The following is a 16,106-nucleotide window of genomic DNA, read 5'->3' on the forward strand; positions in this document are numbered from 1 at the left end:
ACTGCTTCCCTTGTTCTGAATGTATATTCACCAAGCAGCTCCCATCCCATTATTCTTTACTCATAGCAAATGATTGCCCCTACCCAAAGATATAATAACTTCTTTCCCATTCTTCGCAGCCGCTAGTATTCAAATATAGTTTCTTGACACTTGTGTTTCTCATTTTACATTAATAAACTAATAAATTAATAAACTGGCCTTCTAGCTTCCTATATTTGACCCAGTGAGGCTGAAGGAGACAGCCTGATCACTAATATGATTGCCCAAACAAAATTATTATATTAATGGGAAAGCAAAAGTAGTTACAGGAAAAAAAAAATCACAGGAATTCACGTAATCAGGTTTCCTAAGTCCTGTGTATTAGTATTTATTATAGTATACAGGTGCTGATTGAGAGCACTAAATGAAATTTTAGTTATGTATATGATAGCACCATTAAAAAAAAAGCTGAAACAGAGAGAGACAGAGGTTGGATCATGATCTAAAAGTAGAAATCTTCAATGAAAGTTTACTCTTGAAAGACAGAAAGCAAAATGAGTAAAAGCAATAACATCTACTGTAAAAGCCTACTCTTGGTTACTGCTAGTTTAGAGAAATAATAAGAGCAACTTGTCATTTTTAAATGGCAGAAAAACAGCATTTAATTGACTTATGTTTGCAACTACATAGGATGTTATAAAAGCTAAAATCATAAGGTATTATTATAATGAAGAGGAGAGAGTTAGACTTATTATCTATAATGGGCCAGGGATTGAGCTTAGGCTTTATATTTGTTTCATATACATTTCCTTTTTTTTTTTTTAAGATTTATTTATTTGAAAGTCAGAGTTACACAGAGAAAGGAGAGGCAGAAAGAGACAGAGAGAGAGAGAGAGAGAGAGATCTTTCATCTGCTAGTTCACTCCCCAATTGGCTGCAACAGCTGGCATCCCATATGGGCACCAGTTCGAGTCCTGACTGGTCCACTTCCAATCCAGTTCTCTGCTATGGCCTGGGAAAGCAGTAGAAGATGGCCCAACTCTTTGGGTTCCTGCACCTGCATGGGAGACCCGGAAGAAGCTCCTGGCTTCAGATTGGCGCAGCTCCAGCCATTCCGGCCAACTGGGGAGTGAACCAGTGGATGGAAGACCTTTCTCTCTCTCTTTCTGCCTCTCCTTCGCTCTCTGCGTAACTTTGACTTTCAAATAAATAAATCTTTAAAAAAAATAGACAAAGTTACTGAATAAATGTAATCCATGTTTATTGTATTTAAAGTAATTACACGGTATTCAGAATACAATTTTTTAATCTAAAGGAGTAACCTAGACCCACATAAAAAGCTGTTCACATAAAAGCCAGGAACCATTTGAGTCCTACAGAAATGAGCAGAGATAAATGCATTGTTAGAGAAGTGATGCCACCTTATCAGAGGCGCCACCTCAGGCCCTGGAAACCATCTTAGGTTCTGGCTCAGTTGCCATCTTGTATAGTAAGTTCAGCCTCTCCACAATCCAGTGTGGCTTACTAGGAATCAGGTGACCAACCTGCACAACCACAAGCATCAACTCCACTCCCACTCTAACGGGATTCACTGCTCCCACTCCCTCACCCCTGCAAGTCTATAACAAGGCCTGCTTTCCTGCACAGGCCCTCTCTTTTCCCTCTTTTTCACTCTCTACCTCCAGCCTATAGTGTTCCCCACCCCGGACAATAAAGCTTTTCCCTTACTCCAGTGTTTGCTGTATTTTACAGTGGCCTTTCATTGTTTCCATGAATTGGATCCAGGCTCTTCCATCGACCTTGCCCTCCTCGGGGATCTGAACTGCTTTGGGGTCCTAGATTCATGCCAACCACAACACTCGCCCCTGGACCTCATTCTTCACCACTGAATGCTCAGTGATTTCCATCCACACACCAGCCTTCCAAAACCCTGAGGTAAAATGGGGAACAGGGAATCCTACCATGGTTTGTGATCCCGCTTTGCTTCATCTCAAAGTCCTGGTACCAGGCACCACAACCTCCATGGGCTTTAAGCCTTGGGTAACAGTGGGTGTGGGTGACAACCCCACCCTCTGCTCTGCTTCTTACTCTCCTCATTGGACTGTCAAGATACCCGGGATGCCCTGCTATCAGACAGTCCGACCCCTCAGGTTGTTATGGAAGCTTCCTCATCCCATGTTCCATTCAACTCTCCCCTCAGTTGTCTCCTAAACAATCTTGTTCCTTTCAATTTGGTTCCAGATCTCAAACACCATCACCTCATCTTTCGTTGTAATCAGGTGTGGCCCATGTATGATCTCAAGAACCTGTTCATATGGCTGCTGTCGCTCCCCCTCTTCGTGGAGGAACGACACAGGACCCTGCGCTGTTCTTTTGTCTGCTCGGCCCTCCCCGGGTTTGCTGCTGGTTCTTCCCAGGTTGGCTGCCATCCCTTCCACCTCTGTGGAAGGGCGGTTCCCCCTGGCCACTTTCCCCACTTCCGCAGGGGATGCCGTCTCTCTCCTCCTTTATAGTCCTCCTCCGCCAATCCTAACTCGGCTGCCCACACGCCGAGTACGCTGCTCTCCTCCAATCAGGAGCAAGTCCTACAGTTTATTGGCTGGACTGGAGGCAGCTGTGTAGAAGCTGTTTTCTTCTCTCCCAGCACCATATTGTGGGAGAGCAGATGCATAGAATAAGTCTTAATTCCAGTAACTTAGTCTAGTCCAAGTTGCTCCCCACAGATCCCCCTTTCTTTTTATTTTTTGGCGTTGATACACGCCTGTCTTCAGTGCCCCGCGGCACACACTCTGCTCTGCTTGCTAGAGTTGCCCACAGGTGCTTACAAGTCCTATCAATCAGGCAAACCGAATCCGGGTCCTCTCTTCGCCATGTTGTGAGGAGGTTTTTAGGCGCTGATGCGTGCCTGTGTTCGGTGCCCTGCAGCGCATGCTCTGCTCTGCCTGCAGGTGCTTACAAGCCCTATCAGGTAAACCGAACTCAAGCCTTCTCATTGCCATATTGTGGGGAGGCTTATTGGTGTTGATTCGTGCCTATCTTCGGTGACCTGCGGCTCATACTCTGGTCGAGCCGCCTGCTGGTGCTTACCGCCTTACTAATCAGGCAGACCGAATCCAAGCCTTCTCATTGCGGTATTGTGGGGAGACTATTGATGTTAATAACGTGCCCGTCTTCGGTGACCTGCGGTGCATAAGCTGCTAGCCGCCCGCAGGTGCTCATCGCCTCACTAATCAGGCAGACCGAATCCAAGCTCTCTCATTGCCATGTTGATGGGAGGCCTTATTTTTCTGTTCCTCTATCTCCGGGCATCCCTATTTCTCCTATTTTACTTCTATCTACCAGCATTCCTATTTCTCTCATTTTACTTCTAAACTTCTGTTTCTCTTATCCCTGCGGCTTCCCGGCGCCCGCCCCGAGGCTGCTTCTCGGCACCCGCCCCGCAGCGGCTTCCCGGCTCTGAGCCGCTTCAGCCCGCGTCTCTCTCATCTGCGCGGCTTCCCGGCTTCGCGCCTGCACCACGGCCTCGCACCAGCCCAGCGTTCCCTATCTACTTGTGCCCCGCACGCTCTCTCTGCACGCGGCAGCCTCCGCGAGTCACACAGCGTAGCTTACATCTCCGCCACTAGCATTCAATCTAAGTTCCCCGGGCTAACCTGGCGAATTCAACCCAGCTCACGTTTCCGCCCCACGATTTGGCTTCCCGTCCTTTGCTCCCCGGGCTAATCAGACGGATCCCAACCTGGCTTACGTTTCCGCTTCTGGTTTTAACTTTTCTCCCCTTATTCCCGGGCTAACTTGAGAATCCCAAAGTGGCTTTTGTCTCCACCTCGGCCTGCCCCCCGTGGCTTCAATTTCCCTAACATTTTTCTCTACCCGGTATGTTTCCCTAAGTTTTCTTCCAACAATATTCCTCCCTCATTTCTCCTGGCTTCTCCCCACAGTCCGTATCCAAGTCTGTTTGTTCTAGCTTTCACTTTCGCTTTCGACCTTAGAGATTTCTCCCAGCTTCCCCCCGTAGTCCGTATCTGAGTCCATGCCTAGGCTTTCAATAGCTTCTTCCGGCACCTTTTTCGTCCAGCTTTTCCCTAGGCTGTTTGCTAGTCTCTCTCTCCAGTATTTTCCCATTTCTTCCCGTTTCTTCCCTCCTAAGTTTCCTATCCGAGTCATGGCACCATTATGTCGCTCCCCCTCTTCGTGGAGGAACGACACAGGACCCTGCGCTGTTCTTTTGTCTGCTCGGCCCTCCCCGGGTTTGCTGCTGGTTCTTCCCAGGTTGGCTGCCATCCCTTCCACCTCTGTGGAAGGGCGGTTCCCCCTGGCCACTTTCCCCACTTCCGCAGGGGATGCCGTCTCTCTCCTCCTTTATAGTCCTCCTCCGCCAATCCTAACTCGGCTGCCCACACGCCGAGTACGCTGCTCTCCTCCAATCAGGAGCAAGTCCTACAGTTTATTGGCTGGACTGGAGGCAGCTGTGTAGAAGCTGTTTTCTTCTCTCCCAGCGCCATATTGTGGGAGAGCAGATGCATAGAATAAGTCTTAATTCCAGTAACTTAGTCTAGTCCGAGTTGCTCCCCACAGCTGCTTAACGGCATGTTTGACTCTGACATTATTCAGGATCTTTACCACTTCTGTTTGGGAAAGTGGAAGGAAATTCCCTACATTCAGGCTTTTTCCTATCTCCACTCTAAACCTTCTCTCTACACCTTGTGTTCTCCAGCTCAGGTTGTCTTAACTTCCAAAGCTCCCACTAAAAGGCAAAAACCCCTTTCTTCTACTTTCGACCCTACAGATGAGCCCCCACCTCAAAACCCATCATCTGTGCCTGCATCATCTGCCCTGGCTCTCACTATCTCATCAACATCCCCCCCCTCCTGGGAGCCCAGACATTCCAAGAGGGGCATCTGTTTCTACTTGGCCTCTCACTGTACCTTCGCTTACCTTATCCCAAGTCTCCTGTTTGTCCCTATCTCAAAACCACTCTTTCCCGATTTCTACTCTTGCTCTTGCTCCCTTTGACTTTTCCCAAACCCAGTCTTTGTTCTGACCTTCGCCCTCCCCCATTCCGCTAAGCCAACATTCTGTCCCCACCTTGCCATTACCATTTCAAGCCCTCGAGCCCTCACTTCTGTGCCCAGTCCCGGAGTCACTCCATAAAGCCTTCTACCCAGCAATGTTCAAATTACCCTGAGAGTTATCTCTCCCAACCTATGTGAAATAATGATCAAGACTACCAGCCCTTCAAATAAGCAGGCTCACTGGGTTAATTAGTATTTCCAGCCATATCTCCTTTTCCATGAGTGCCCCTTATTGTATTACTTATCCAATTCTCCTTAAGAATCTCTTGAAGGGTTGTCATATCCTATGAGAGATGCCCTCCCCCATTAAACCTAACATAATGGTGAGCGATAACTTGCTAAACCAGTTTTGTAACTTGGTTTAACAGGTTTCTGACATGAATGGGTATCTCTGGTTTAATGTCACTGATTTATAGCTAAAAGAGTTCCCTATAAATATGATTTTGATGTTAATTCAGATAGAGGTACAATATAATAGCATCTTTAGTCATCTAGGTGTAATTATTATATGTAAATTCGACAAAGACAACTGATAAATGTGTCTAAATGTAAACACTGGTACCCTTAGCACCTTATATTCTATAGAAAAACTATTTGGGGTTTGTTAAATGTTTTCATAAACTATGAAACATAGTTCAACATTGCTTGAGAGTAACTAAGACTGAAATTTGATGTGTTATCTTATTCAGAAAATGTTGTCTTTTTTTTTTTTTTTTTTTTTTTTTTTTTGGACAGGCAGAGTGGACAGAGAGAGAGACAGAGAGAAAGGTCTTCCTTTTGCTGTTGGTTCACCCTCCAATGGCCACCACGGCTGGTGCGCTGTGGCCGGCGCACCGCGCTGATCTGAAGGCAGGAGCCAGGTGCTTTTCCTGGTCTTCCCATGGGGTGCAGGGCCCAAGTACTTGGGTCATCCTCCACTGCCTTCCCGGGCCACAGCAGAGAGCTGGCCTGAAAGAGGGGCAACTGGGAAAGAATCCGGCGCCCCGACCGGGACTAGAACCCAGTGTGCCGGCGCCGCTAGGTGGAGGATTAGCCTATTGAGCCACGGCGCCAGCCAGAAAATGTTGTCTTAATTTGGAGATTTTTAAATGGTTATTTCAGAATGTGAACCAAGAAAATCAGCAGATGGAAAAGGTCACAAGTATAGAAATGTGTTCACAGTAAGGATGGTTAAGAAAGAGTTTTCTTGGCCGGCGCCGCGGCTCACTAGGCTAATCCTCCGCCTAGCGGCGCCGGCACACCGGGTTCTAGTCCCGGTCGGGGCGCCGGATTCTGTCCCGGTTGCCCCTCTTCCAGGCCAGCCCTCTGCTGTGGCCAGGGAGTGCAGTGGAGGATGGCCCAGGTGCTTGGGCCCTGCACCCCATGGGAGACCAGGAAAAGCACCTGGCTCCTGGCTCCTGCCATCGGATCAGCGCGGTGCGCCGGCCGCAGCGCGCCGGCCGCGGCGGCCATTGGAGGGTGAACCAACGGCAAAGGAAGACCTTTCTCTCTGTCTCTCTCTCTCACTATCCACTCTGCCTGTCCAAAAAAAAAAAAAAAATAAAAAAAAAAATAAAAAAAGAAAGAGTTTTCTTTCTCAAGAAAGAAAGGACATGGTTTGTAAGATGACTAGTTTACACTGGAATGAAAAAGACAGAAAGCTTTAAGTAAGTTGCAGAAGGTGTGTGGAAGTCACAGAAGGTTATGAAAGAGAGAAATTTTTGGATACAAATGTATTAATCTATTTCTCCTTGACATAATTGGAATCTGATCCTGTTAAAACAATGAGGTTTTTGCAATACATATATGTTAGTAAATATTTTGAAATCATCTTAAAAATCTGTTTAAAACCTATTGCATCTCTTTTTGTTGATTTTTAACTGGTGACTCTGTCAGTTTTCTAGACAGCTCCAGTAAGCTATTTTCTCTTCCCTAGTTCCAACTCTGTTAAAATTGTTCCAAATTATGGGATATGATTCCATGTACTAACTCTAAATTTAAATTTTATTTCTGATTTTTGGGATGACCTAAGAGACACAGATTTTGTGTTCTGATGAAGTAATCTATTTTGTTCTCTATTGTCTGTTAAGTTCTGATTGTTAAGGAACAACTGAATTTTAAAAGAGTTATGGTTTGTTTGAATATATATTCATTGCATCTGAGTAATCACTTTGTATCAATGATCAAATCTGGTCTACATTATGTCAAGATGTTAAGGTTTCCTGCTTCTACCAGATAGTTTAAGCCTTCTTAGCATCCTTGACAGGCATTCAAAAAAATCAAAGTTCCAAATTCTTTGAACTTTGATATTTCCAGCTGGGCCCCTGAAAATGTCAAAGGCTATACCTCTCATCTTGTGGAGACACCAACTATTAAGGTTATATGGATAATATTACAAGAACTATCAAGATGTGAAGTGGTGCTAAATTTTAAGTTATGATGATATAAAATGCTAATACTAACATCCAAAAGCTAAAAAGTCTAATGGTCTTGTATTACCAGATGTGATAGTTATCTTAATAAAATAAAAAGCCCAGAGGCCTAAAAGAACTAAAACTTTTGTAAAATCCTACAGGTGCTTTCAAAAATACTGGGTGGAGTAACAAGTGCCTCTTGTTGGTTAATGAGTTTATAATTGTAAATGTGGCTATTTGAAGTCTTTTGTCATCCAGTTTTGTATATCAGATTTACCGCTCATGGAAGTTAAAATATTATTGGTTCTGTGTTTAAATGTGTCCTCTTAGGTTCCAAAGGACTTCTTTTTCCCTGACCTCCATTGTATCCAACACCATGGGACAGTTTTTGTAAGCAGATAAAACCAATAATGTACACAGGTACCAACTTGGAAAAAAAATGGTTAATTCAGCTTATTAAGAGCAGAAAAAAAATTCTAATTGATTGCTGGTAATTAAAAAACAAAACAGATCATAAAAAACTATTACTAAAACTGCTTTACTGTTCTTTTATGTCATATGTGTGTACACATTGTACGTCTACATCAATGGCTCTACTTCTGGCCCATGTGTATTAGTGGTCCTCTCCTCCCACTTAACATTGATATGATTATTCAGAATTTCTTCTACAGAAAAACTCCTCTATCCACAGGAGACAAGTGGCCTTTCTCCCAGTTTTGGCTGGTATCAGCTTCATAGCCTGTCTCTCCTTAGTAGTGATCTCAGAGCAGCTTTGGGCCATGTTATCTCGACCAACTGACTATAAAACAACTCCAACAGTTACAAGAGGAGGTCACTAGGTCCACTGAGACCTCAGCTGATGCCATCTGAGGTCTCCAAAGCCAAATCACCTCAATAACAAGCATGGTACTACAGAACAGACGGGCTTTGGACCTTATAACAATTAAAAAATGGGGAACTTGAATCTTTCTGGGAGAAAAAGGTTCTTATTATGTTAATCAATCGGGCTGGGTAAAACAAAATGTTAAATTACTTGGTTAATGCCACACCCAGGACCATTGGCCTTCACCAAAGCCTTCACCAACCAGGTGGTCAACCAAATGCTACCACAGGGATATACTCAGTCCCCTCCCAGGAGATCACAATTTGAGACATCACCCCATGCCAGCAGAGAGTAACTCGTCACCCAATGCCAGCAGGAAGTAGCTCTAGAAGACAGATCATCATCCTTCTACCCCTCCTGGAATTTGGGGGCAGATGTAATCCCATACAACACTTGCCTTGCAAAAAACAAAAGGGGGAATGGTAGTGAATAGATGCCACCTTATCTGAGGCACCATCTCAAGCCCCAGACACCATCTTAGGCTCTGGTTCAGGTGCCATCTTGTACAATAAGTTCAGCCTCTCCACAATCCAGTGTGGCTTACTAGGAGTCAGGTAACCAAATGGCCCAACCAAAAGCATCAACTCTACCCCTACTCTAATGGGATTCACTGCTCCCACTCCCTCATCCCTGCAGGGGTGTAAACAAGGCACGCTTTCCCACACAGTTCCTCTCTTTTCATGGTCTCTCTCCAGCCTGTTTGGGCTCTCCCCTCCCCCAACAATAAAACTTTTCCCTTACTCCGGTGTTTGGTGTGTTTTGTGGTTGCCTTTCATGCATAGAGTTAATTCATGAATAATATATACAATCAAATTTGAGGCTAGGTGAGAAATGATGAAAGCTTGGACTAGAGTGATATCAATGAGGGAAGTGGATGGATTAAAGAAATATTTAAAGGCAAAAATCATGTTGTTTTGGGGACAGGCTGGGAAATGATGAGTACTGTCAGCATTCAACAAGGATATAAGAGGAAAGAAGCAGGAGTCAAGAATGGAGATATTAAGAGAAAAATAAATGTGGTAGTTGAAGACAGTAGACTTATATGCCAGCAATGACAGGATAAGGAACAAAGTGATGTGAGAAGCTGGAAGAGCTCTCCAGGAATACAACAGCATTATATAAAGCTAGGCTGTGAAGAAAATGGTTAAGGTGATATCATAGTAAGCATTCAACTTTCATAAATTCAATCATAAAACATGGAAGGAAGTTGGAGTTGAGAAATAACATGAGTAACATTTTAAGAACATGCATATTCAAGATTATTGATTAAGGTGAAAGCTGAACCATAGAAAGAGGCTCCAAAAATAATGCCTTAAAGAAAATAGAAGTGTATTTTCCCTCTCAACAGCCGAGAGCTCAACAAAGCCACCCACGGACATTCATTTACACATAATCCTCACATCCCTGACAGCTGTTTCTGAATGACATAAGGCAGGTTTCTATATATCTATTCCACTACTGAGGAAGGTGTGAAACATGTGAGGGATATTTGGTAGAAAAGAGGCTGTGGTTGGTTTCTGGAACACAACACTCAATGAAAGTGGCATGTAAAAGAATCTGGAAGAGTTTCAAAGTAATATGGCACAAAAGTGGAGATTCTTGCAGATATTTATTTATCATGATTACCAAGGTAGACCTCAAAGCAATTTATTAAGGATAAAAATCAGTCTCATTAAAAATACACTGAAAAATATAATAAAAATGCAGTTGTTATGCTTCTCATGTTACTATAAATAGCAGGTAAATAGTTTTATTAAGTAAAGGTAACTGAAAAATTCTCACAAGTGTTGCGCTGGTATTGCTCCTTTCTTTATATTCTTCTGTATGAGCTTTTTAAAAATAAGAAAGGGAACTCTATCTTCAGTTAGACACTTTAAATAAATGATGAATCATGGCAAACCCTTCCAAAGTCTATTAAAAATTAAAAGCTTCCCAAGATTTTTCTTATTCCTCAACAAAAGATGAGAAAGGTTAAAATCAGGCACCTGGCAAAAACTGTTACAAAGATGAGATGATGGACACATAGATTTCCAATTAATATTGAATATTTCAATACAGGTTTAGCCATTCAAATCTAAAAGGATAAAATCAACAGATTTGCCAGGCAGTGATGGCACTGACATAAGTGGTATAATAGTTAATTTGACATCAATTTGACTGGGTCCCCAGATGACCAGGCTATCTGGTTAAACACTTTAAGGGGCATCTCCAAGGGCGTTTGGGAACAGATCAGCATTTGATTTGCTGGACTGAGTAAAGTGGACAGCTCTCTCCAACATGGTTAGCAACCACAAAACCTGCTGAGGACATAAACAGGACCAAAAAAATGGAGGAAGGGTTAATTCTCTCTTTGCCTGACAGCTGAGATGAAACAATGGACAAGGATTTACTCTACTGGCTTTCCTAGGGGCCCAGTTTGCAGACAGCAGATCATGAGGTTTCTCAGCCTCCATAATTGACTAAGTCCTAATTTCTTAGAATAAAGTTTATTTTACATTTATATAGGTGGGTATATAGGTAGATACAGATACACAGACATTTCCTGTTGACTCTGCTCCTCTGAAAAACTCTGATAAAGGTGGCAATTGTAAATTAATAACATTTACTTTTTAATATACACCCTTCCTAATGAAGAAAAATTCAGAAGACTGCCTGTTAAGAATTTTAATTTCATGTTTTGGAAGGGAAGAGACAAGTCTCCCTGACACATTAAATACAGAAAACTGTCACTCTGGCTTACAGATAATAGGTAATTTAACATTCACTTCCCCTCCTGCTCCTCCCCTTACTCTCTGTCCCCTGTACGTGTTTCTTTTTCTTCTCAGTCATTACTTGTTCAAGTCCTTCAATATGTACTAGATTCTTCTCACATTATACTCTTTTTAAGGTGTAGCATATGTAGCCACTCACCTAGAAGGAAATACCAGTGCTCAGAAGAAAGGAAGATGGTTTGATGAGGGTGTCAGGACTTATCCCATGGAGGGTCGACAATGGTGTGGGGAAGCTTTTGTGGGAAATAATTCATGAGTTGGTATCTAAGATAAGTGAGTTCAAGTCATCTAACAAAAAGAGAAGAAATGGATTCAAGGAAGAACACAATGCAGTCTAGGGGTGGGGAGGAAAGGAGTAAGCAAGGAAGAGGTCGTGCAGGGCCTTGAATGCCACATGAAGGATTCCAGTCTTTAATCTGGTCTGGGAGACAGAATGAAAATGTAGGATGATGGGGAGTAGCGGCAAACACACCTTCTAGGTTAGTGGCTACATATGCCACACCTTAAAAAGAGTATAATGTGAGAAGAATCTAGTATGTATTGAAGGACTCGAACAAGTAATGACTGAGAAGAAAAAGAAACACGTACAGGGGACAGAGAGTAAGGGGAGGAGCAGGAGGAGAGGTGAATGTTAAATTACCTATTATCTGCAAGCCAGAGTGAAGTGACAGTGAGAAAACAGATAAGATTAGACAACTGGGGCCGGAGCTGTGGTGTAGCAGGTAAAGCTGCCGCCTGCAGTGCCGGCATCCCATGTGGGCACCAGTTTGAGACCCAGCTGCTCCACTTCTGATCCAGCTCTCTGCTATGGCCCGGGAAAGCAGTAGAAGATGGCCCAAGTCTTTGGGCCCCTGAACCCACGTGGGAAACCCAGAAGCTCCAGCAGATGCAGCCTTCTGGGGGAGTAAACCAGCGGATGGAGGTCCCCCAACCCCCGCCTCTCCTTCTCTCTCTCTGTAACTCTGACTTTCAAGTAAATAAATAAATCTTTTAAAAAAAAGATTAGACAATTAAAAATTGTTACAAAGGAAAAGATAAGGAATAGGTTAAAAGCTGGAGGAAGATGTAAGCATCGAGGTAAGGCTTTGTGTTTCTTCCTTCTTGGATTAGAGAGGAGTAACTAAAAGACAGAATGATGTACTAAGGTAGAGAGGAAGATCAGAAAAACGTAGCAGGAGTTCAGAAGGTATAATCTAAAGGACAATCTGGGTTTCAAGGAGGATTTTAATAGGGCTCTCAAATTCACAACTTAGGAGAAACTATATATTATTTTACCACTCGCAAGGAGGAAATACAGTGCTAGCAATGATTGTGATATAACCAAAGTAAAAAAAAGGACTGTAAGAATAATGAGTTCAGCTTTACAAAATGAATTTAAGGGTATGTTTGATACCGAAATGGAAACACTCAGTGGGCAATTAGATACTTAAGAGCTCAAGCAAAGACCACAGAGTTCATTAGTGTAGAGGTGTGGCTCAAGCCACACATTTCCACACCATCAACTGGAAAAGTATATGAAGAAAGAAAATTATATTAGGAAGAATAGAGTGATGTTCCAGAGTCCTGAGTGTCTCTAAGTTAAAAATTTTGAGGGGGGGGGGCGCCTCCCGTGCAACCAACATCCCATACTGGCTCTGGTTAGTACCAGCTGCTACACTTCCAATCCAGCTCCCTGCTAATGTGCCTGGAAAGGCAGTGGAAGGTGGCCTGAGTGCTTGCACCTCTATCCTCATGTGGGAGAACAGTGCTTGACACATAGGAAGTCACTGTCGGGATCTATTACTAAAATCATTTTTACTCAGAAAGGAAAAGCAAATCATTCGAAACTATAGGATGAAGACAACTCAGCAGCTGTAGTCAAAAATGCCAACATGTATTTTAAACTACAAGATTCTTAGCTGGAACCACTTATATGGAAACATACATTAAATAAATTAAAAAATGAGAGTGAGTTTTTAGTAACTAAGACACCTGCATTTGGGGCTTGCACGTTGACATAGCAGGTAGAGCCGCTGCCTGCAACACTGACATCCATCCCATTTGGGCACCGGTTAGAGTCCGAGCTGCTCCATTTCCGATCCAGTTCCCTGCTAATGTGTCAGGGAAAGCAGCAGAAGATGGTCCAAGTACTTTGGCCCCTGCTTCTACCTGAAAGGAGCTAACAGCTTCAGACTGGCCAAGCTTTGGTCTTCCCAGCCACTTGGGGTTGAACCAGTGAATGGATGATCTCTCTCTCTGTAATTCTGCCTTTCAAATAAATAAATAAATCTTAGAGAGAGGGAGAGAAGGAGAGAGAGAGAAATACCTGCATCCTACATTGGAGGACTCCAGCTTCCTGACAATGCAGACGCTGGAAGGCAGCAAGGATGGTTCAAACAAGGGGGTTCCTGTCACCCCTGTGGGAGACCTGGATAGTATTCCTAGCTCCTGGCTTTGCCTGGCCTGACGCCAGCCATTATGGACATTTTGGGAGTCAATCAGTGGATGGGAGTTGTCTCTAGTTCTATTTAGTTAATAAAATCTTTAAAATACAATTGTAATTGGGTCTTCATTCTGAGAAAAAAGAATTGGGTCATAAGTCTATATGATACAGAAGACTTTCAGTACAGTCCAGAGAAACAGTAAGACACTGACCAGTAGATGGAGCCCTCTACAATGTGCAGGCAAGTAAATCTCCATTGTGAAGGATGACTCATTAGCATGTTAATAAAGTTTACTACTTAAAGATATCTAATTTCCCTGCTTTAATCACCAAATAACTTTACCAGTACTGAGCTTTCCAACAAATCTCAACTCTGTTATGGACATCTTGATTAGTCAACAGATATTCTAGAATATAAAATTCTTGAATTCTCCAGTATTTTATACACTTAAAAGTTGGTAATTCTTGTTGTTAATCAGAAGATTCAAGTAATAGAACTAACAAAATCTGTATTTATCAATTAAAAGAAAAAGGATTGGTATCACTATTATTTGGTTTCAGATGACAGTCTCCACAACCCACAGGCTGTCATTGCCTCAAAAGGCCTGTTCAAGAAGGTTTGCAACAGAGTGCAGATGCAGCTGTTGTGTTTTGAGAGAGCATCTACAGATAAGTAACATTCAAACTGATTCACTGACTTCTTGCTACTTCTGTATGCTGCCAAACCCATGTGTCCAAGGAAGTAGAATCTACAATTCAAAACATAATTAGTTTATAAAATCACTGTGGAAAAAACAAAAATCCCACAAAAAACACATTCCGTCGTCCAATGTCAAATATAAGTAACTTTCTGCTGATCTATTTAGAATGTAAGAGTCCTTTTAAAGAGAGTTTAATAGCATCCTGGGGACAACTTTGTGGCACAGGTTAAGCCATCATCTGTGACACCAGCAGATCATTAAGGGTGCCGATTCATGTCCCCGCTGCTCAACTTCAAATCCTGCTGCCTGTTAATGTATCTGGGAAAGCAGCAGAAAATGGCTTAAGCACCTGGGCTTAAGGGTGGACCTGGATGGAGTTCCAGGCTCCTGGTTTCCATCTGGCCCAGCCCCAGCAGTTTCAGCCATTTGAGGAGTGAGCCAGGGAATGGAAAATATCTTTCTCGCTCTGTCTCTCCTTCTCTTTCTGTGACTCTGCCTTTCAAATCAATAAGTACTTTTTAAAAATTTAACATCCTGTTATACAACTACAAATAATAATAAAGCCCAGTATCTAGTCCTTTAGGCAAGTATATGGATGCATCCACATACAAAATTTACAAATAAATTAGATGATTCTGGCTGATAGGACAAAAACAGCTGTCAAGGAAAAAGCATAATATTAAATTTTCCACAAAATATGTAAATCCTTACTCTACCATTCTGACACTTGTGTAAAATATTAGCTACTTTGTATCAGAGAAGTAACACAAAGCTGATGAATTAATGAGTTACCTAAAGATTCATATTATAAATCATTTGGTTTCAGTTTGTTTATGCTCAACACTTTATTACCTAACACTCTTAGCTAAATGGGACAGATCCTGCAGACTTAAAAATCTGTTTCAGAGTGCAGAACAGTCATTCCTTATAACAAACGACAAAACCAACTCTAAAAGAGTTTGTCCTATTTTTTTTCCAATACCCTTTGAAATAAAAAATTGAAGTAATCATTAAATTTTATCATTTTGCGTATGGTGGGGATAGAAAAATCTAAGCATATGCCAGTTTTGTTGAGATCCAGAAGGGCTGCGATTTACATAGTGGCACAGAGCATATGCAGAGCAGTCAGGATATGGCATTCCTCTTGAATTCCCCAAAAATTAATATGAAGAAAGCATACACTGTCCTCCTGGTTAGCAGCACCAACACTCTAAATGTCATTGGAAATCTAGCAATTCGCCAAGCCTTTGCACCTTTCAGAGTTTATCCATGTCCGGAATCTTTTACTCCAACATCTAAATGACTTCTATTTTAAAACCATCAACTTTCGGAGCCAGTCATCTACTGTTAAGGCTAAACAGAGGATCACAGAGATACCAGCTTTGGCATTAAACCCAAGCCCAGCGCTGGGTGTGTCCAGGTTGTCGTGGAGCAGGTCCTACTGACCATGGGCGCGGGGTGCTTCCTGCAATGACGCCTCCCGTGACTGGGCGCGTGACTCGGCGCCCGACAAGAGTCTAACCCGCCTCCCCCTCGCCCCTAGCTCTCTCCAGACGAGGCCCGAGACCGCCCCGCCCGGGCCAGACCAGGGCCTCCACGACTGCCACCCGCTCGCCGCCGGAGCTGTGTGGGTTGCCAGGCACTGGTCCCCTCCTGGCCGCTGGGACAGTGGAAAGGTTCCCAGCCAGAGGCCGAAGAGGAGGAGCCACTGGGGACTGGGGCCCTCCCACCGCGGGCTTACCCTCCGCCGCCTCCTACACGCTGCAGCCGCCCCGCTTCTTTGCGGAGCAGCCCGAAGCACTGCGTCCAGCAGCAGTTCCCCATCGCATGCCGCCCAGGGGCCGCCGCTCCTCCACCACCTCCCGCTCAAAACCCAAACCCA

At 43.5% G+C, this 16,106-nt stretch overlaps 1 protein-coding gene across 3 annotated transcripts in view; it reads right to left on the reverse strand.

Annotated features, from left to right (window-relative positions):
- AP1AR (adaptor related protein complex 1 associated regulatory protein) overlaps window positions 1–16,106 on the reverse strand; it is a 52,735-nt gene extending 36,629 nt beyond the window's left edge. For all 3 annotated transcript variants that reach the window (XM_002717089.5, XM_070047744.1, XM_002717088.5), the window contains exon 1: window positions 15,966–16,106. In XM_002717089.5, coding sequence (XP_002717135.1) covers window positions 15,966–16,048 — 83 coding nt within the window. In that variant the 5' untranslated portion in view covers window positions 16,049–16,106. The remainder of the gene's footprint in view (window positions 1–15,965) is intronic.

The sequence above is a fragment of the Oryctolagus cuniculus genome, chromosome 8 (genome assembly GCF_964237555.1).
Source record: "Oryctolagus cuniculus chromosome 8, mOryCun1.1, whole genome shotgun sequence".
In the NCBI taxonomy this organism is placed as follows: Eukaryota; Metazoa; Chordata; class Mammalia; order Lagomorpha; family Leporidae; genus Oryctolagus; species Oryctolagus cuniculus.